Source organism: Pristiophorus japonicus, chromosome 4 (assembly GCF_044704955.1).
Source record: "Pristiophorus japonicus isolate sPriJap1 chromosome 4, sPriJap1.hap1, whole genome shotgun sequence".
In the NCBI taxonomy this organism is placed as follows: Eukaryota; Metazoa; Chordata; class Chondrichthyes; family Pristiophoridae; genus Pristiophorus; species Pristiophorus japonicus.
Window position 1 is genome coordinate 10,422,766 of NC_091980.1, and position 21,509 is coordinate 10,444,274.

General features: G+C 48.4%; 1 protein-coding gene across 1 annotated transcript in view; it reads left to right on the forward strand.

The window, feature by feature from the left end:
* The window catches only part of zmat2 (zinc finger, matrin-type 2), a 40,947-nt gene extending 33,112 nt beyond the window's left edge, over positions 1 to 7,835 (forward strand). The window contains exon 6 of the mRNA XM_070877165.1: positions 5,799 to 7,835. Within this exon, the coding sequence (XP_070733266.1) occupies positions 5,799 to 5,942 (144 nt within the window). The 3' untranslated portion in view covers positions 5,943 to 7,835. The remainder of the gene's footprint in view (positions 1 to 5,798) is intronic.
* Positions 7,836 to 21,509: the final 13,674 nt, after the last annotated feature.

Sequence of the window (21,509 nt, forward strand, 5' to 3'; positions counted from 1 at the left end):
CTCTGTCTGTGTGTGTGTCTCTCACTCTCTGTCTGTCAGTGTCTGTGTTTCTGACAATGAGGGGAGGGGGATAGAGGGAGAGAGGGGGGGCGAGGGGAGGGAGGGAGGCAGAGGGGCAGGGGGAGGGGAGGGAGGCAGAGGGGGAGGGATGGGGGACAAGGGGGGGGAAAGGAGAAGGGGGGGGGGAGGCTGAATGGGCCGGGCCCGGCCGAGCCCAAGACTTCGGGCAGGGCCCGTCCCCAGCACCAGATTTACAGATAGGTGGCGTTGGGTCGGGTCGGGTCCGGGAGCGCGGGTCGGGTCGGGTCCGTTCCGGGGCGGTCGGGTTGGGGAGGGGAGGGGAGAGGAGGAGGATGGAGGTCGCGTTGGTTCGGGTAGGGGGGGGTGGGGAGGGAGGGAGCGCGGGTCGGTTCGTGTCGGGGGCGGGGGGAGGGAGGTCAGGTTGGGTCGGGTCCGTTCCCGGGAGGGGGGGGGGGGGGGGTTGGGACCGCGGGTCGGTGGGGGGGTGGTGGTGGGAGGGAGGGAGGTTCGGGTCGGGGGGGGAGGGAGAGGGAGAGGGAGGTCGGGTCGGGTGGGGGTGAGGGAAGCGGGAGTCGGGTCCGGTCCAGTCTGGGGGGGCGCGGGTGTGGGGGGAGCGGGAGTCAAGTCGGGTCGGGAGGAAGCAGAAGCAGAAGCTGGGCGTGGGAGGCAGCCTTATGCACGCAGCCCCAGTGAGGCCATTCGGCCAGGGGCTGCGTGTTTCGGGCCCCTCCCACACAGTTTTGGGCGCCTGGAACTACTGCACATACGCGCCCACTGTAGCGCGCATGTGCAGAGGTCCCGGCACTGTTTTCAGCGCAGGGACCTAGCTCCGCCCCCAACTGCTCGTGCTGAGCCGTGCCAGGCTCAAGAGGACCAGCAGGGAGCCGGAGAATCTGGAAGTTTTTTTTAGGCGCACTTTGTGGCGCGAAAAACGGGCGTCCAGGTCGGGGCTGCGCCGTTCTAGGCGCGGCCCGAAACTTGGGCCCTATACTCCATCTGCCAAATTTTTGCCCACTCACTTAGCCTGTCTATGGCCTTTTGCCGCTTTTTTGTGTCTTCCTCACACATTGCTTCTCCTCCCATCTTTGTATCATCAGCAAACTTGGCTACGTTACACTCAGTCCCTTCTTCCAAGTCATTAATATAGATTGTAAATAGTTGGGGACCCAGCACTGATCCCTGCGGTACACCACTGGTTACTGATTGCCAACCAGCGACTGAACCATTTATCCCCTGATGTGCTCGCCTGCCTTTTCTCTTCCAGCCGCTGACAGTCCTGTTGTATATTTCCAGCGGTTTCTGTTTCCTTGTTTCGTGGCACTCTGCAGCCTTTCCTTTTTAGGTCCATCGCTTCGAAAATTATGTTTGCACTTGTGATCGAGACCAGAACTGGGGGCCATCAATATAAGACAGTCACTAATTAATCCAACAGGGAAATCATGAGAAACGTCTTTACCCAGAGAGTGGTGAGAATGTGGAACTCACTGTCACAGGGAGTGGTCGAGGCGAATAGCACAGATGCATGTAAGGGGAAGCTGGATAAACACACGAGGGAGAAATGAATAGAGGGTAATGCTGATGGGGTGGGAAGAAGCTCGTGTGGAGCGTGAACCAGTTGGGCCGACTGGCCTGTTTCTGTGCTGTAAATTCTACGGAATGTTTCATTATATATACATGCCATTTCCTCTTGTCACCAGTAATGAAATTCTGCGGCCAAGGGCGTTTGGCTTCACGGGCACCACATGCAAGGCTGCATTGATGTTCCATCTATGATGACTGAGTGCCTTTGCTGTTCATTGAGCAGCAGTTGCATTTCCTGCTTTTGATTCACCAGTGCTCCAGGCAGCCCTGTGATGATGGCATGTTATTAGGAAGAGAAACCCTGGTAATGAACCAGTGATCATCATTTACTTGAAGGCACTGATTTTTCATGTTTTAAAAAAAAAACATGTTTTTATTCACTGACATTTAAATGCTTCGATTAACTATATAAAAAAAAGATGAGCTTAATATTGATTGACTGTCTACAGTTAAAGCCTTCAAATCAACCTCCATTGCCCCCCCCCCGGCACGATACAGATTGTTAGGTGCTCTATTACAAAAGCAAAATACTGCGGATGCTGGAATCTGGAATAAAAACAGAAAATGCAGGAAATCTCAGCGGGTCCGGCAGTGTCTGTTAACGTTTCAGGTCGGTGACCCTTCGTCAGAACTGCAGAGTGTTCAGAAAGGACGGATTCTTAACAAGCACTGAAAGGGGGAGGGGAAGGGGAAGAAAGATCTAAAGGGAAAGTCTGTGATAGGTTGGAAGACAGGGGAGATTGGAGAGACAAAAAAGGAGAATGGCCCAAATTCAAATGGTAATGCCAGGAGTTAGAAAAACATTAGTCAAGATAGGGTGTGAATGGCGGGATAATGACCAGCTGCCATTCGAGATGAGGAGAAAAAAAGAAAGAAATGGGCTCTGAGGGGGTTATGGGGGAGGAGGGGTGAGTGGGGGGCGGGGGGTGAAGAGAGCCAAAGATGGGCAGGGGTTATGCTCTGAAATTGTTGAACTCGATGTTGAGTCCAGAAGGCTGTAAAGTGCCTAAACGAAAGATGAGGTGCTGTTGCTTGAGCTTGCGTTGAGCTTCATTGGAACAGTGTAGGAGGCTGAGGACAGAGGTCACAGTGGGAGTGGAGCGGGGAATTAATGTGACAGGCGACCAGAAGCTCAGGGTCAAGCTTACAGACTGAACAGAGGTGCTGCGCAAAGCGGTCACCCAATCTCCGTTTGGTCTCCCCAATGTAGAGAAAACCACATCGTGAGTGGCGAATACACTATACTAAATTGAAAGAAGTACAAGTAAATCGCTGTTTCACCTGGAAGGAGTGTTTGGGGCCCTGGATAGTGGGAAGGGAGGAGGTAAAAAGGCGGGTGTTGCATCTCCTGCGCTTGTACGGGAAGGTGCTGTGGGAAGGGAAGGGGGTGCTGGGGGTGACTGCAGAATGGACCAGGGTGTCGCGGAGGGAGCGGTCCCTTCAGAATGCTGAGAGGGGAGGGGAGGGGAAGATGTGATTGGTGGTGGGATCACGCTGGAGGTGGCGGAAATGACGGAGGATGATCCGTTGAACGTGGAGGCTGGTGGGGTGAAAGGTGAGGACAATGGGAACCCTGTCGTGGTTCTGAGAGGGAGAGGGAGGGGAAGGGGTGAGAGTAGAGGTGCGGGAAATAGAACGGACACAGTCGCGGGCCATGTTAACCACGGCGGAGGGGGATCCTCTTGAGGAAAAAGGAAGACATGTCAGAGGCACTAGTGTGAAAGGTGGCGTGGTCAGAGCAAATGCGACGGAGATGGAGGAACTGGGAGAATGGAATGGAGTCCTTACAGGATGCGCGATGTGAGGAAGTGTAGTCCAGGTAGCTGTGGGAGTTAGTGGACTTATAGTGGATACTGGTCGAAAGCCTATCCCCAGAGATGGAGATGGAGAAGTCGAGGAAGGGAAGAGAAAAGTCGGAGATGGACCATGTGAAGGTGAGAGAAGGGTGGAAATTGGATGCAAAGTGAATGAAATTTTCTAGTTCAGGGCGAGAGCAAGAAACGGCACCGATACAGTCATCAATGTAACGGAAAAAGAGGTGAGGGAGGGGACCCGAGTAGGACTAGAACAAAGAATGTTCTTCTTATCCCACGAAAAGGCAGGCATAGCTAGGACCCATGCGGGTTCCCATAGCAACACCTTTAATTTGGAGGAAGTGAGTGGAGTTAAAGGAGAAGTTGTTCAATGTGAGAACAAGTTCAGCCGGGCGGAGGAGGAGGGTGGGGGATGGGGACTGGTTGGGCCTCTGCTCGAGGAAGAAGCGGAGCGCCCTCAGGCCATCCTGGTGGGGGATGGAAGTGTAGAGGGATTACACGTCCATGGTGAAAAGGAGACTGTTGGGGCCGGGAAACTGTTAAAGTGACGGAGGGCGTCGGAGGGGTCGCGGATGTAGGTGGGAAGAGAGTGGACAAGGGGACAAAAAATAGAGTCGAGATAGGAAGAAACCAGTTCTGTGGGGCAAGAACAGGCTAAAGTGATGGGTCTACCGGGGCAGTCCTGTTTGTGGATCTTGGGAAGGAGGTAGAAGTGGGCTGTGTGGGGTTGGAGAACTATGAGGTTGTTGGCTGTGGAGGGAAGATCTCCAGAGGAGATGAGGTCAGTGATGGTCTGGGAAATGATGGCTTGATGTTCGGTAGTGGGGTCATGGTCCAAGGGGGAGGCAGGAGGAGGTGTCAGAGATTTGCCGATCAGCCTTGTCGGCAGGATTGATGACCAGGTTGCGGTTGGATCTGAGCGAGCGGAGTGCTGCAAGTTCAGAGGGAGGTAGGCTGGAGTGAGTGAGGGGAGCAGAGAAATTGAGACGGCCTATGTCCCGTCCGTCAGTTTGCAACGAAGAGGTCTGGAGAGGGTAAGAGGCCAGAGGGAGGACTCCAGGTAAAGCGAGAATTCTGAAAACGGGAGAAAGGGTCAGCTGTGCAGAGGGAAGACTCCTGTCCGAAGAAGTGGGCACGGAGGCGAAGACGGCAGGGAAAAGAGCTCAGCATCATGCCGAGCTCGAAATTCAAAGCTCCGGCCTTTGCTGAGGACTGATTGTTCGATACTGTTAGATGCTCTACATTGCATGGCATGCTTCAATGTTCTAAGGGAATAGTTTTCTTCCGAGGCTAACTTAGATGTATTTTTCTGACTGTAAATGCAGCTTCTGATGCATTGATTCCAGAATTGTCTGCGGCCAAACCAGAGTGAGTTGGTTAGCAGTTCTCCCACTGCTATAATTAATGCCAGCTCTTTTATTATCGGTTTTTAGGGAGTTAGGATCACAGATACTGTTATGCGTGCGTTTGTGTGTTTAGGGGAGGAAGGGGGGGTGGGGAAAGAGAGCAGAGATTCTAGTTCATTGTACCAAAGGACCGAAGGCCTTTTTAACCATCTTGCTGACCTCTTTCAAACACCTCGTTTATATCGGGAAATTCTAGGACTTTGCCTCTGCTTGCCACTAAGATCCCAGGAATGCAAAACTTTGCTGCTTCTTGGGTTTGACAAATGCAGAGACACATGGGTTCCCCTTCGCTCACGCAATTAGTGGTGATGGGAACATGGCGAGTTGTGAAATTGGACTTGATTCAATTTGGTCATTTTGTGGGATGAAAAAATACCGAGCGCGGCCGGATTATCGTAAAAACCCAGCTGGATCGCGAATACTTTTGAATTTGCGCTTTTTATAGAACCGCGGTTGAAATTGAAGAATGTAATTTACCTGCCCCAAACCCCCCCCCAAACCAGTAGCCTTGCCCTCGTCTGTTGAATCGTCAGATTCCCCACCCCTCTTAGCTTTTTTTCTCACTCTGTTTCATGATGAGTATTTTTAATTTCCTTTAATTCCCTCCATGGCCATGCCCCATCTCTAACCTCCCTCCAGCCCCACACTCCTCCCGAGACCTCTGAGTTCCTCTAATTCTGGCCTCTTGCGCATCCCTGCTTTTAGTCGCTCCAACATTGGCGGCCGTGCCTTCAGCCACCTAGGCCCTAAGCTCTGGAATTCCCTCCCTAAATCTTTCCGCTCTTTCTCTCTTTTATTACGCCCTTTAAAAACCTACCTCTTTGACCAAACCACCTGTCCTAAAATAATAGCTGTGTGGCTCGGTGTCAAAATATCGTCTGATTCCGCCCCCCCCCCCCCCCTGTGAAACACCTTGGGGAGGACGTTCTGCTACGTTGTAAAGGTGCTATATAAATGCAAGTTGTTGTTGTTGCAGGAAGAAAAAGCCAAGGCATACAGGAAAGAGAAACTGAAGGAGAAGAAGCGGAAAGCGGAGGAGGAGCTGACGTTCGAGGAGGACGACGAGATGGCGGCAGTGATGGGATTCTCCGGCTTCGGTTCATCAAAGAAGAGCAGCTGACCTACCCCACCCGACCGACTGACGCGGGACATCCGTTGACTGACTTTTCTCTTCCTCTTGGTCCCCCATCCCCCTCTTTTTATTTCTCCCTCCCTCCCCACCCCAGTGGAGTGCGACTGTGCATAGCGTGAATGAAGATGTGTTTGTTGATGAAGGAGTCTCCTGTTACAATTACCCCCTTCTCTTACGACCCTTTGGCAGAAATAGTTTCAACTGCATTCAGAATGTTGCATTGCTTTTGGTTTTAGCCATTCCACCTTTTGGGAACGGGATGGAGGAGGCCATGCAGCCCGTACCGCCATACAGTTTGGATCCTGGCTGATTTGTACCTCCGTTTTCTTTGGTTAAAAGTGCAGTGCAGTGATCTTCCTGCAGGGGGCTCAGTGAGCAGGTAACTGTGCTCTACAGGCAATTAATGTCCTGGCTTCGATTCCTGATCGGTACCGGGGTAGTTGATCGTGGCCAGGATAGCCTGAGTGGTGCTACAATCGGGCTTAGCACCCCTGGGGATAAGGAGGGGACAATTGGGCAGGGTTGCCACGTCTGATTGCTTTTGTAGTGACGCTTGCAGAAAGTATGCAAGTGTGGCCAGCATCAGGTTCAGCTGTGACAGCCACTGGAGAGCTCCTGACCTTCACGGGGCAGTACCCTAGCACGGACATCAGCGACTCTGAAAAGGGGGAAACTAAGGGGGTGGGAAAAGTACTCACTTGTTTTTTTAATTAAATTTCCTCCATTTCTGATCCGGGTGAACAGTATAAATCCTTTATTAAACATCTTGCGGTTACCCAGTTGACTCTCGTGCAATTCAGCCTCTCGAACAATTCAGATAATTGAAAATTGTGTCCCAAGTCTGTGAGGGAGTCACACGCCAGGGAGGCACTTAAACAATGAGCTACAAGAATGAAGTTGTGAAGTTCTTTTCAACTGCAAAGGTTTTTCTAAGCCTCCCAAACTCGTTGCTGTCTGTTATTTTCCACGACATTTGCAGGCTTTTTAAAACTTGGGACGCTGAAATGTTGGCGTTGCATAAGGGCACCTCGCTGCTAAAGTTGACGAGGGGCCTCTCCTTGTGGCTCGATGGGTAAATGAGTGAGTGTGGCACTGAACTGTGCCACCCAGCAGGGGGCGGGATTTGATTGGCTGCCCATTAAGCTAGTCGATCTCAATCAGGGTGAAACGGAGGAGGCGGTGCAATTGACTTCCGTGACTCTTGAGTTAAATGGAGATTGTGGGGGGAAAAAAAATCAGACTGGGTTCCTGCGGAATGGATCTGATATCATTCTTTCCCCTCGTTTCCCTAAAATATTTTTGTTTTCAAGTATTTATCCAATTCCCTTTTGAAACGTCTTTTGCAATTGTCTTAAAGATGTGCGAGTCCTGTCACCCGGGTCCAGCTTGGGAATGCTTTTGAGAGAGAATTTCAATCAAGCAAGCTGTTTTTTGGGGACTGTGGTCCTCTGTAAAAACGGTAGAATAGGAACACGTCACTAAAGTGATCTGCACCTCTTTATTTCCTTGTTCCTCCAACGTGGCTTCCTAAAACCACAAGCTGTCCCAGGGCTAAATGTTTTGCGAAGTGGTGGGTGGTGACCTGGGGTTATTCAGGTCGCCAGCCCAGAAGGTAATTGATGTGCCATCTTGACCAGAGAGTGAGGCGGTGAGTGGTTTAGACCTGAAGCACAGTTTGAATGCAGTGAGGTGTTCCTTTCCAGGTACCCCGTGTGTGCTGAGCTCTGAACTTTCTACCTGTGCTCTACTTTTACTCTTCCAGTCGCCGCTTTGAAATACGAGAGATTATTATTTTTTTCTTATTGTGTGCGATTTCCATTAAAAGTGCTTTGACGTCCGTGACCCATTTTTTAAAATTAAAGATGAAACAGAATTTTAGAACCATCGAGTTTTTTTTTTTGCCTACCCCTCGAGCAGAAGGCAAAGCAGCTTGATTCTTTCTCGTCCTATTGAAAATCTGGCCTTCCCCCTTTCTGATTTTCTCCCACAGTCTCCTGAAAAGAAAAGACTCACCTTTACATATAGTGCCTTGCAGGATGATTCAAAGCATATTATACTTTCAACCAAAAAAAAAAGTACTTAAGTGGCTGCAGTCACTGTTGTAGGAAACGCAGCAACCAATTTGCAAGCAGCAAAGTCCTCCCAAATCCGCGACCCTGAGATTTACAGGTCTTGTGCTCGGTAGACTGAGCAAGCTTGGGTGCTGACAGCGGGGCAGATAGATGCTAGTCTCTCCCAGAACACATGTACATAAAAAATATGAGCAGGAGTAGGCCATTTGGCCCCTCGAGCCTGCTCTGCCATTTAATAAGATCACGGTTGATCTGATTTTGGCCTGAACTCCACTCCCACCCGCCTCTGCTCCCCGTAACCCTTCACTCCCTTATCGTTCAAAAATCTGTCCATCTTCACCTTAAATATATTCAATGACCCAGCCTCCACAGCTCTCTGGGGCAGAGAATTCCAAAGATTCACGACCCCCTGAGAGAAGAAATTCCTCCTCATCTCTGTTTTAAATGCACGACCCCTTATTCTGAAACTATGCCCCCTAGTTCTAGATTCCCCCACGAGGGAAAACATCCTCTCTGCATCTACCCTGTCAAGCCTCTCTCAGAAACTTGTGTGTTTCAATAAGATCACACCTCCTTCTAAACTCCAATGAGTATAGGCCCAACCTGCTCAACCTTTCTTGCTAAGACAACCCCTTCATGCCAGGAATCAACCTAGTGAATCTTCTCTGAACTGCCTCCAATGCAAGTATATCCCTCCTTAAATAAGGATACCAAAACTGTATGCAGTACTCCAGGTGTGGTCCCACCAACACCCTATGCAGTTGTAGCAAGACTTCCCTACTTTTATACTCCATCCCCCTTGCAGTAAAGGCCACCATTCCATTTGCTGGTATGAGCAGGTAAGCAGACAGCTGATCTGTGGCTGGGAAACTGGGTATCTTGGTTCGGAAGCTCCCAGCACCTGATTCTCTTACTAAAAAAGGTGTGTCCATTTTTGTGCTGCTAAAAGCAAACCGCGTTGGAAAAAAGATAGCAACGCATTGCAGTTAGTGTGCTGATTTGCTGTGCAATAGCTAACTCGCCAAGGCTTCTTCGATAACAACTCCCAAACCCTGTGACCTCCACCACCTAGAAGGACAAAGTGCACCCGCTGCCCCCATCACCTCCAGGTTCCCGTCCAGGTCACACACCATCCCAGCTTGAACAAGCATCGGCCGTTCCTTCTGCCTTCATCGTAGCTGGGTCAAAATCCTGGAACTCCTTCCTCGCGGACTGCAGTGGTTCAAGGCGGCAGCTCACCACCACCTTCTCAAGGGCAACTAGGAATGGGCAATAAATGCCGGCCTTGCTAGAGATGCCCACATTCTGAGAATAAAAAAACATTTTAATGACCAAACTACATCTGAAAATATTTATAAATGAAAATATCCAGTGCGTGGAATTTGTTGGTATTTTACTGATGTTAAACATGACAATGGCGAAAAGAAAACAAAAGAACCCTCCCCGCCCCCCAAAAAAATGATCAGACCGGTATGTAGTGTGGCTGAATATTAGTTTTGTAACCTGCAGCTCTACTGGTGAGAGAACAGACCTCGGGGGACTTTCAAGACACTGCTAATTATCAGCACAAATGACAGACCGTGCTCTGGTCAGACCAGAACTCAGTGGGGAAAACGACATCAGCAGCTACAGACCTACATAAGAACATCAGATTTTTTTCATCTCTCTTTTCCCTATGGTGACCAGATCTGTTCCTCAGCAACTCTTAAGCAAGGAAACCGAGAACAGAGACCGACCATTAACCCTCTGTTCTTCGGGCTCTCCCCTCATCCTCACCCTGCCTTCCCACACCCCCAGTCCCCACCGTGCCAGCCTCTGTCCTTTTCCACTCCCTGTCAGCCTTGGGTCAGTGGGTAGCACTCTTGCCTCTGAGTCAGAAGGTTGTTAGTTCGAGCCCCGCTCCAGAGAGTTGAGCCCATAAAGCTAGGCCCCATTGTTTTTTCATGTGGATGTAAAAGATCCCATGGTACTATTTCGAAGAAAAGAAGCAGGAGTTCTCTCCAGTATCCCTGGCTATTATTTATCCTTCAACCAACATCACTAAAACAGATTATCTGGTCAGTATCACATTGCTATTTGTGGGAGCTTGCTGTGCGCAATTTGGCTACCGCGTTTCCTAAATTACAACAGTGACTGCACTCCAAAAGTACTTCATTGGCTGTAAAACACTTTGGGACATCCTGAGGTTGTGAAAGGTGCTTTAGAGAAGCAACTACTTCCTTTCAGCAGACAGTGGGGGTGGGGAATGCGAAAAGGCCAGATTCTCAGTGGGATGAGAGAAGTTGTTTTTCCTTCCTCTTGAAGGAAGTGATGTACTGAGGGAGTGCTGCACTGTCCAAGGTGCTGTCTTTTGAATGAGACGTTAAACCGAGGCCCCGTCTGTTCATTCTGCTGAATGTAAAACATAGAAACAGAAATTTACAGCGCAGAAGGAGGCCATTTCGGCCCATTGTGTCCACGCCGGCCAATCAGCAGCCCTAAAGGTTACACATAAACCTATGAACAATGGCGGAGAGGCAAAGAGCACCCAGTCTGCCTCACACAACTGCGACACCCCTTATGCTGAAACATTCTACACTCCACCCCAACCGGAGCCATGTGATTTCCTGGGAGAGGCAAAAAGATCCCATGGTGCTATTTTGAAGAAGAGCAGGGACGTTCTCCCCAGTGCCTTGGCTAATATTTATCCCTCAACCAACATTACTGAAAAAAAATTGCCATTTGTAGGATCTTGCGCAGGCTGCTGTTTTTTCCCACATTACAATAGTTGCTGTGAATTGTTTTAAAAATTCTCATCCTTATTTTCAAATCCCTCCATGGTCTTGCCCTCCCTATCTCTGTAATCTCTGGCCCTACAAGCTCCGAGAGATCTGTGCTCCTCCAATTCTGGCCTCTTGCGATTTAATCGCTCCACCATTGGCGGCCATGGTGCTGCCGAGACCCTGAGCTCTGGAATACCCTCCCCAAATCTCTCTGACTCTGCAACTCGCGCTCCTCCTTTAACACACTCTTTAAAAACTAATTCATTGAATAAGCTTTCGGTCCCCTGTACTAATATCTCCCTATGTGGCTCGATAGTGACATTTATTTTATTACACTCCTGTGAAGCACCTCAGGATGTGTTACTAGGTTAAAGGTGCTGTATAAATGCAAGTTGTTGTATGCAGATTGTGGCTTTTTAAAATTTGTTCATGGGATGTGGACATCGCTGGCAAGGCCGGCATTTATTGCCCATCCCTAATTGTCCTTGAGAAGGTGGTGGTGATCCGCCTTCTTGAACCGCTGCAGTCCGTGTGGTGAGGGTGCTCCCACAGTGCTGGCTTTGTTGTAGCGGTTTAGCACAACTGAGTGTCTTGTTAGGACATTTCAGAGGGCAGTTAAGAGTCAACCACGTTGCTGTTAGTCTGGAGTCACATATAGGCCAGACTGGGTAAGGACGGCAGATTTCCTTCCCTGAAGGATAATGCGGCTGCTTCATGGTCACCATTACTGATACTATTTTTTTTTAATGCCATATTTATTTAATTAACTGAATTTAAATTCCCCAACTGTCGTGATTTGAACTCGCATCTCCGGATTATTAGTCCGGGCCTCTGGGTTACAATCCAGTAACATAACCGCTATTCTACGGTACCCTTAATGTGTTCAATAGGGCCCTTTCATTTGTGCAATGAATGCTGGAAAATCCATGGCACCATCTTGTTACCCGGGATCGAAAGGTGAAGAACTGGGAGGGGGGAAGGGGGGGGGGGAGCGAAAGCAAGGGAGACTTTTGGTGCATTTAATGGGGGCATGGATTTGCCATCCAGCGAATGGGACATGGCGATTTTACACGTTGAAACCTCAATAAATTGGAAAAGGTTGCAAACTTACAGGAATCAGATGCTGCAAATTGGGAACGACAGTTTATCAAGAGGGAATTTTAAAAAATTGTTCATGAGGTGTGGGTGTTGCTGGCAAGACCAACATTTATTGCCCATCCCTAATTGCCCTTGAGAAGGTGGTGGTGAGCTGCCTTCTTGAACTGCTGCAGTCCAAAACTAACCAGAAACTAACAAGACCATTGATCAAGAAAGGCGTGCGCAGGTTCAGTTTTTGTCGCCGCGAACAATTGTCCACTGGAACCGATTAGATAACGAAATAGTAACTGCTAGCTCACTAGCCACATTGAAACATAAACTGAAGAATTTGAATGTTATAATTTCACTGTTGCCTCAATTTGCCACTGTTCTACCCACCTGACCAGTTCATTGATATCTTCCTGCAGTCCGCAGCTTTCTTCTTCATTATCAACCACACAGCCAATTTTAGCTGATTAAAATCCAGCAGTATCACCACACACACTTTAGTTTCTTGCCAACTTCTGCCTATGTTCTTTAGGCTTAAGTAATGGTGTCCATACCCGCCCCACCCCCCCATGTTTTATCAGGCAAATGTAAATTCAATGTAGCCTGGTTTTATGATAGCACTTTCATCATCTTAGGCAGTCCCTCGGAATCGAGGGAGACTTGCTTCCACTCCCAAAGTGAGTTCTTTGGTGGCTGAACAGTCCAATAGGAGAGCCACAGACCCTGTCACAGGTGGGACAGATAGTCCTCGAGGGAAGGCGGGGTGGGACTGATTTGGCGCACGCTCCTTCCGTTGCCTGCGCTTTACCTCTTCACGTTCACAGCATTGAGATTCAAAGAGTTCAACGCCCTCCAGGATGCACTTTCTCCACCTAGGGCGGTCTTCGGCCAGGGTCTCCCAGGTGTTGGTGGTGATGTCACACTTTATCAGGGAGGCTTTGAGGGTGTCCTTGTAACGCTTCCGCTGCCCACCTTTGGCTCGGTTGCCATAGTACTTTACAGGAAACACAACTGCCCCCAATTTGCGCACATTAATGAGATAATAACCAGATCGATTTTAAAAATTCACGATTCATAAGTACTACGTGGGGCAGTTGGGGTGGGGGTCGCTACAATCCAGGTTTTGGACCACTCCTGATCACTGCCCAGTGCTGCTGTGCAGATGACACTCGCTGTCTCGGTTCCTGCAGGAACGTCGACCGCCTGGAGGAGGCAGCAGAGAGCAACTCAGTCATGGGCCAGAGGGCGGACACGACATCACCAAGTCCTTGCCTTGAAAAGAGGAGAGGGGTCCCTGGCGTGGCCAGAAAATGGGGGAAATAGATGCAGCGCGGGAAAGCACGGGTCAGCTGGGCCAGGGGCCAACAGCTGGCGAGCCGAGCATTGTCCCGAATCAGGCAACAGGAAAAATAAAAGATGAATTAAAAAAATATATTGATGTATGCAGCAGGATTAGGGAGCATTTATTTCAGGGGATTTCTCAGGACGCTGAATTCCACACGGTCTCAAGTTCCCATTTGGGGGGTTGGGCAAATGCGAAATTCAGGAAACTTAAATTTCATAAAATTGACCTTGGTTTTGACTCAGTGAGCTGGCGAAACCGACGCTTGAATTTCCAAGTTAGGTGACCCCTCCCTATCAAATCTACCCCCAAATAATTTGCACTTGGCAAAATAGAAAGTGAATCAACCAATTGTTTTACAATTGAAAAATCACGCAACATACCCGCATTTACTTTAAAAACAAGGTCGAATCAATCCGAGCGTTTCACTGTATATTGAATTATCGAATCGATCTCTTAAAAAAGGACAAAAAACGCTGAATAGCGCCCGTGGTTAGGTGACCACGAACTCGCATTCACCTAGTTGATCATACGTGCGAAGTAACCACTGAGCTAAAGCCAGCGCCAGGAAGCGAATCAGAATAAAGTATATTTGAAGGGTGACATCATCAACAACAACGACAACTTTATTTATATAGCGCCTTTGACGTAGTAAAACGTCCCAAGGCTCTTCACGAGTATTATAAGATACATTTTTTGACACTGAGCCATATAAGAAGAAATTACGGCAGATGACCAAAAGTTTGGACAAAGAGGTAGGTTTTAAGGAGCGTCTTAAAGGAGGAGAGAGGTAGTGAGGTGGAAAGGTTTAGGGAGGGAGTTCCAGAGCTTGAGCCCAGGCAGCTGAAGGCACGGCCACTGATGGAGGAGTGATTATAATCAGGGGGAACCTGTTGGAACCAGTGGGAACCTGTTCAACCTTCGCCATCTCCAGGCCAGGTCCGAGACCACCACAACCTCTGTCGTCGAGCTACAGTACGCGGACGATGCCTGCGTCTGCGCACATACAGAGGCTGAACTCCAGGACATAGTCGACGTATTTACTGAGGTGTACGAAAGCATGGGCCTTACGCTAAACATCCGTAAGACAAAGATCCTCCACCAGCTGTCCTCGGCGCACAGCACTGCCCCCCCGGTCATCAAGATCCACTGCGTGGCCCTGGACAACGTGGACCATTTATCAACAAGAGCAGACATTGACGACTAGATTCATCACTGCCTCCAGTGCGCTAGTGCAGCCTCCGGCTGCCTGAGGAAAAGAGTGTTCGAAGACCAGGCCCTCAAATCTGCCACCAAGCTCATGGTCTACAGGGCCGTAGTAATACCTGCCCTCCTTATGGCTCAGACACATGGACCATGTACAGTAGATACCTCAAGTTGCTGGAGAAATACCACCAATGATATCTCTGCAAGATCCTACAAATCACCTGGGAGGACAGATGCACCAACATTAGCATCCTTGACCAGGCCAACATCCCCAGCATTGAAGCACTGACCACATTTGATCAGCTCCGCTGGGCAGGCCACATTGTCCGCATGCCAGACATGAGACTCCCAAAGCAAGCGCTCTACTCGGAACTCCTTCACGGCAAACGAGCCAAAGGTGGGCAGAGGAAACATTACAAGGACACCTTCAAAGCCTCCCTGATAAAGTGCAACATCCCCACCGACACCTGGGAGTCCCTGGCCAAAGACCGCCCTAAGTGGAGGAAGTGCATCTGGGAGGGCACTGAGCACCTTGAGTCTCATCGCTGAAAGCATGCAGAAAACAAGTGCAGGCAGCGGAAAATGCGTGCGGCAAACCAGTCCCATCCTTACCCGCAACGATTATCTGTCCCACCTGTGACAGGGACTGTGGTTCTCGTATTGGACTGTACAGCCACCTAAGGACTCACTTTAAGGGTGGAAGCAAGTCTTCCTCGATTCCGAGGGACTGCCTACGATGTTGATAATCAGGGATGCTTAAAAGAGCAAAATTTGAGGAGCGCAGACATCTCAGGGGTTTGTGAGACTGAAGGAGGGGCGAGGCCATGGAGGGATTTGTAAACAAGGATGAGAATTTTGAAATCGAGGCATTGCTTAACCGGGAGCCAGTGTAGGTCAGCGAGCACGAGAGTGATGGGTGAATGGGGCCTGGTGCGAGATAGGACATGGGCTACCAAGTTTTGGATGACCTCAAGTTGATGTAGGGTAGAATGTAGCAGGCCAGCCAGGAGTGTGTTGGAGTAGACAAGTTTAGGTAACTAAGGCATGGATGAGGGCTCAGCCGCAGATGAGTTGAGGCAGGGGTGGAGACGGGCGATGTTCCGGAGGTGGAAATAGGTGGTTTTAGTTATGCTGTGGATATGTGGTCAGAAGCTTATTTCAGGGTCAAATATCACACCAAGGTTCAGCCTCAGACAGATGCTAGGGAGAGAGATGGAGTCAGTGACTAGGGAACGGAGTTTGTGGCAGGGACCAAAGACAATGACTTCGGTCTTCCCAATATTTAATTGGAGAAAGTTTCTGCTGATCCAGAACGAGATGTCTGACAATTTAGAGACTGTGGAGGAGTTGAGAGAAGTGGTGGTAAGGTAGAGCTGGGTGTCGTCAGTGTACATGTTGAAACTGATGCCATGTTTTCGGATGATGTCGCCAAGGGGCAGCATATAGATGAGAAATAGTTGGGGGCCAAGGATAGATCCTTGGGGGACATCAAAGGTAACGATGCGGGAGTGGGAAGAGAATCCATTGCAGGTTTATTTCTGGTGATGGTTAGATAGATAGGAATGGAACCAGGCAAGTGCAGTCCAATCCAACTGGACGATGATGGAGAGGCGTTGGAGGAGGATGGAATGGTCAACCATGTCAAAGGCTGCAGACAGGTTGAGAAGGACGAGGAGGGATGGTTTACCATTGTCACAGTCACATCATAGTTATACAAGCAGCAAGGGAAGGTTTTGTATTGTTTGATCAAAGGCCATTGACCTGAAACGTTAACTCTGTTTCTCTCTACAGATGCTGCCTGACCTGCTGAGTATTTCCAGCATTTTCTGTTTTTATTTAATCGCTCCACCATTGGCAGCCATGTCTTCAGCTGCCTAGGCCCTATGCTATGTAACTCCCTCCCTAAACCTCCTAGCCTCACTACCTCTCTTTCCTTCTTTTCGACACTCCTTAAATCCTACCTCTTTGATTAATCTTTTGGTCATCTGCCCTAATATTTTCTTATGTGGCACGGTGTCAAATTCTGATTAATAACCCTCATGTGAAGCACCTTGGGATGCTTTACTATGTTAAAGGTGCTATATAATTGCAAGTTGTTGTTGTTTAAAAGGTAATTTCACACGACCAGTTAGGCATTTTATAAATTGGTATTGCATGGTATAACTTATGCTTAGCTTTCGGAGACATGGTAAACTGGTTATTAGTTAGTTACAGCCTTAGATGGGATAAAAATGTGAAATAGTATTTTTTACAAAACCTAGACAGTCTGGAAGTTCTTGCTATTTTTGCTAGCGACCTGGCAAATACCTTCTTTATTGTAACTTTTGGAACAGGCCTTTACTGGCTTACATTCTTCAAGGTATCGCTAAATGTTTAATATAATAATATACATCAAATCACATTTACTTTAATTTTCTGGAATTTCTAAAGTGTTTTGGTTACACTTAATATATGTTTAATATTTACACAAGAATACATTTATTTCTTTATATATGCCATTTCTGGCCAGATTCTTGCCTCAAGTTCATCACATCGGATTACATAGGAAACAGGCCATTCGGCCCAACCAGTCCAGGATCTGATTTTTGACAGCTCAAAGGCACACGAGAAATATAAACGAACAAAGTATGAAAAAAAACCACAAAGGCAAAAGTAAGAAATATAACTGGAAGTTCAGTCAGTTGGCAATTGGGTTGCAATTGGGACAGGGCTGAAAGGTGGCGAATGGTGTCCTTCACCAGTAGGTGGAGTGGATTCTATCGGGTCAGCAGCATCTTGGGACCGATTGATCTCTTATTTCCAAATGCCCCCATTTGACAAACGGTGCCGAGCCCCACAGATCAGAATATCCTCCCGTTTGAAACCCAGTCTGTGCTGGGCGAGTTCAGCATCCGCAGTATTTTGCTTTTATAACCATTTTGGTGTTAAAAGAAAAATCCTAAAATCCGTTGAACATAAACCCCAAACTCCCACTCCCAACCCCATCCCACCTTGGAAAAAAAACAGTAAAAGGGAATATTATTTGAATGGGGAGAAATTACAAAATGCTGAGGTGCAGAGGGACCTTGGGGGTCCTTGTGCAAACCCAAAAAGTTAGTTTGCAGGTGCAGCAGGTAATCAGGAAGGCGAATGGAATGTTGGCCTTCATTGCGAGAGGGATGGAGTACAAAAGCAGGGAGGTCCTGCTGCAACTGTACAGGGTATTGGTGAGGCCGCACCTGGAGTACTGCGTGCAGTTTTGGTCACCTTACTTAAGGAAGGATATACTAGCTTTGGAGGAGATACAGAGACGATTCACTAGGCTGATTCCGGAGATGAGGGGGTTACCTTATGATGATAGATTGAGTAGACTGGGTCTTTACTCGTTGGAGTTCAGAAGGATGAGGGGTGATCTTATAGAAACATTTAAAATAATGAAAGGGATAGACAAGATAGAGGCAGAGAGGTTGTTTCCACTGGTCGGGGAGACGAGAACTAGGGGGCACAGCCTCAAAATACGGGGGAGCCAATTTAAAACCGAGTAGAGAAGGAATTTCTTCTCCCAGAGGGTTGTGAATCTGTGGAATTCTCTGCCCAAGGAAGCAGTTGAGGCTAGCTCATTGAATATATTCAAATCACAGATAGATAGATTTTTAACCAATAAGGGAATTAAGGGTTACGGGGAGCGGGCGGGTAAGTGGAGCTGAGTCCACGGCCAGATCAGCCATGATCTTGTTGAATGACGGAGCAGGCTGGAGGGGCGAGATGGCCTACTCCTGTTCCTTATTCTTATGTTCTTATGTAACCTTGCCCCCATTTTCTCCCGTCTCCTGGCCGCCAGCGCTGACTCTTTGCTGGGGGAAATTCAACTCCGCCTACCCCTGCCCCGCCACAAAATCTGAAGCTTGCACTCGCAATTCCAATTTACAAGGCAATAACCTGGCTTATCGTTTCGGAAAAGCGCACAATTCCGTGGAATAATTAAGAAAGTAAATTATATATATATTTATAAGAAAGTAAGTTTTTTATATATATATATAAAAAAGTAAAGTGAAATAAAACGCCAGACAGCGCCCGTAGTTGACTGGACGCGAACACGCGACCAGAGAGAAATTTCAGCAAATCGAAGTAACTACTGAGCTAAAGCCGACGTCGAGAAACGCCTTGCTGTACAAGCTATTTAAACAGTGACATCATGATCATGGGATCACTGAAGCGATTTCACAGCATTGGTTAAGCGTTTTGCGATGTAAAGTGGCAAATCTCCTGGCCTCAAAGAGAATGTGCCACCGCCATCCACCGGGTCATTGAGAAGAAGGTCCCTGGCTGCAGCTCTGCGGGGTTCCAGCTCTCTGGGGCTCCCCCGACAAACCAGAGCAGGACTTGGCCATGGCGTCCCGGCCTTCCCAGCATCCACAGCGGCCGGGAAAGCCCCCTATCAAACCAGTACAATCCTTCCAGTTCATAGAATGGTGAAAGAAAGACCTTGCATTTCTATAGCGCCTTTCACGAACACCGGACGTCTGCCCTTTACAGCCAATTACTTTTACTTTACGTTTGGAATGTGTTCACTGTTGTAACGTGGGCAATGCGCCAGTCAATCTGCGCACAGCCAGCTCCCACAATCAGCAATGTGATAAGCACAGAAGGAGGCCATTCGACCCATCGAGCTCATGTGGCTCTCTGCAAGAGCAGCAAGGCACGTCCCTTTACCCTGCCCTTTCCCCGTAGCCCTGCAATGTTTTCCCCTTCTTTTCCTTTTGAAAGCCACGATTGAATCTGCCTCCACCTTCTTCTTCTTCGGCAGTCCCTCGAAGCGAGGATGACTTGCTTCCACACCAAAAAGGGATGTGTTCACAGGTGTTTCAATGAAGGACCTAATATTCCAGGTCCTGAACTACATCGTGAAGGGTGGAAGATGCCTGTGCGTGGATTTTTTTTAACGTGGGGTGACCGTTGCACACCAGCCACCACACGGGCTTGACAGAGCTAGGTCTTGGTCCAGTGGCAAGGGTTAAGCAGGATGACTGGAGACCTGCTCTGCTGCATGGACCTAGAGCGCACACATATCACAGTGTGGGCTGGCCTGTGCTGCCTCTGGGCCCTCGCCTCTTCTGGGCTTCGAACTTGCGCCTCTCTTGGACTCCGATCACGTCGCTCTACAACCTCTCGCCGCTCCTTCGCACCGACCTCACCACTCCTGCTGTACCTGCCCACGCTCCAATCAGCAACCTGGATTTTGGTGATGTCCAATCCAGTCACCCTCTTCACAGCCGTCGCCCTCCTGGACCGGCTCATGCTGTACCTTGTAGTCGGTCACTGCACGTCGCTCCTTTTATGGCCCCGACCTGCCGCTGATGGTCGGGGCCATAAAAGGAGCGGCGTGTGGAGGCCCAGCAGCAGTGTTTCAGGCAGTGCATTCCAAATCTTAACCACTCGCTGTGTAAAAATAGTTTTCCCTCATGTCGCCTCTGCCAATCACCTTAAATCTGTGACCTCTGGTTCTCGACGAGAAGCAAATAAGCATGGGATGGCAGGACTGACATTTGAAGAAAGACTGGATCGACTAGGCTTATATTCACTGGAATTTAGAAGAATGAGAGGGGATCTCATAGAATCATATAAAATTCTGACGGGATTGGACAGGTTAGATGCAGGAAGAATGTTCCCGATGTTGGGGAAATCCAGAATCAGCGGTCACAGTCTAAGGATAAGGGCTAAGCCATTTAGGACCAAGATGAGGAGAAACTTCTTCAGTCAGAGAATTGTGAACCTGTGGAATTATCTACCACAGAAAGTTGTGGAGGCCAGTTCGTTAGATATATTCAAAAGGAGTTAGATGTGGCCCTTATGGCGAAAGGGATCAAGGAGTATGGAGAGAAAGTAGGAATGGGGTACTGAAGTTGCCTGATCAGCCATGATCATATTGAATGGTGGTGCAGGCTCGAAGGGCCGAATGGCCTACTCCTGCACCTATTTTCTATGCAACAGTCGAACTGGCTTTGAAGACATAAAATGAGGGGAATAACAAGAGGAATGATAAGCTGTATCAAAAAGGAATAAAAGAATACATGATTCTGTTTTGCTAAAACATCTCTTCAGTATAAATGAAAACAAATGTCAAATTTTAGGAGGTGAAAAACATCAAACGTGATTTAGTGATTCGTTGAAAGGCCTGCGACAGATATTTGGAGATCGAAAAAAGTAAAACCTTTGTGTAACTGGATGAAGTTTGTTGATGACACAAAACTTGGAATTTTAGTAATGAGTGAGGAAGATAGTAATAAGCTTCAAGAGAACATAGACATGTTGGTGGAATGGGTGGATACGCTGCAGATGAAATTCAAGGCAGAAAAGAGTGAGGTGATACATTTTTGTAGGATGAATAATGGGGAGACAATACAAGCTAAATAGTACAATTTTAAAGGGGGTGCAAGAACGGAGAGACCTGGGAGTTTCCAATGGTCGATAACCAGAGGGCACAGATTTAAGGTGATTAGCACAAGAACCAGAGGCAACATGAGGAAAAACCTTTTTACGCAACGAGTGGTTAGGATTTGGAACACACTGCCTGATACGGTAGTGGTAACAGATTCAATAGTAGCCTTCAAAAGGGAATTGGTTAAATACTTGAAGGAGAACATTTTTACAGGGATATGGGGAAAGAGAGGGGGAATTGGGACTAACTGGATTGCTTCTTGAAAGAGCCGGCACAGACTTGATGGGCCGAATGGCCTCCTTCTGTGCTGTACTGTTGTATGATTCCGTGTGGGAGTGCTGCACTGTCAGAGGTACCATCTTTAAGATGAGATGTTAAACCGAGGCCCTGCCTGCTCTCTCAGGTGGGTGTAGAAGATCCCATGGCACAATTTCAAAGAAGAACAGGGGTGTTATTCGCAGTGTCCTGGCCAATATTTATCCTTCAATAAACGTCACTAAAACTGATTATTTGATCATTATCACATTGCTTGTGGGAGCTTGCTGTGCTCAAAATAGGCTGCTGTGTCTCCTACATTACAACAGTGACTACACTCCAAAAGTACTTCATTGACTGCAAAGTGCTTTGGGATATTCATTATAATCTACCAAAATTCTCTGGACTCTGGGG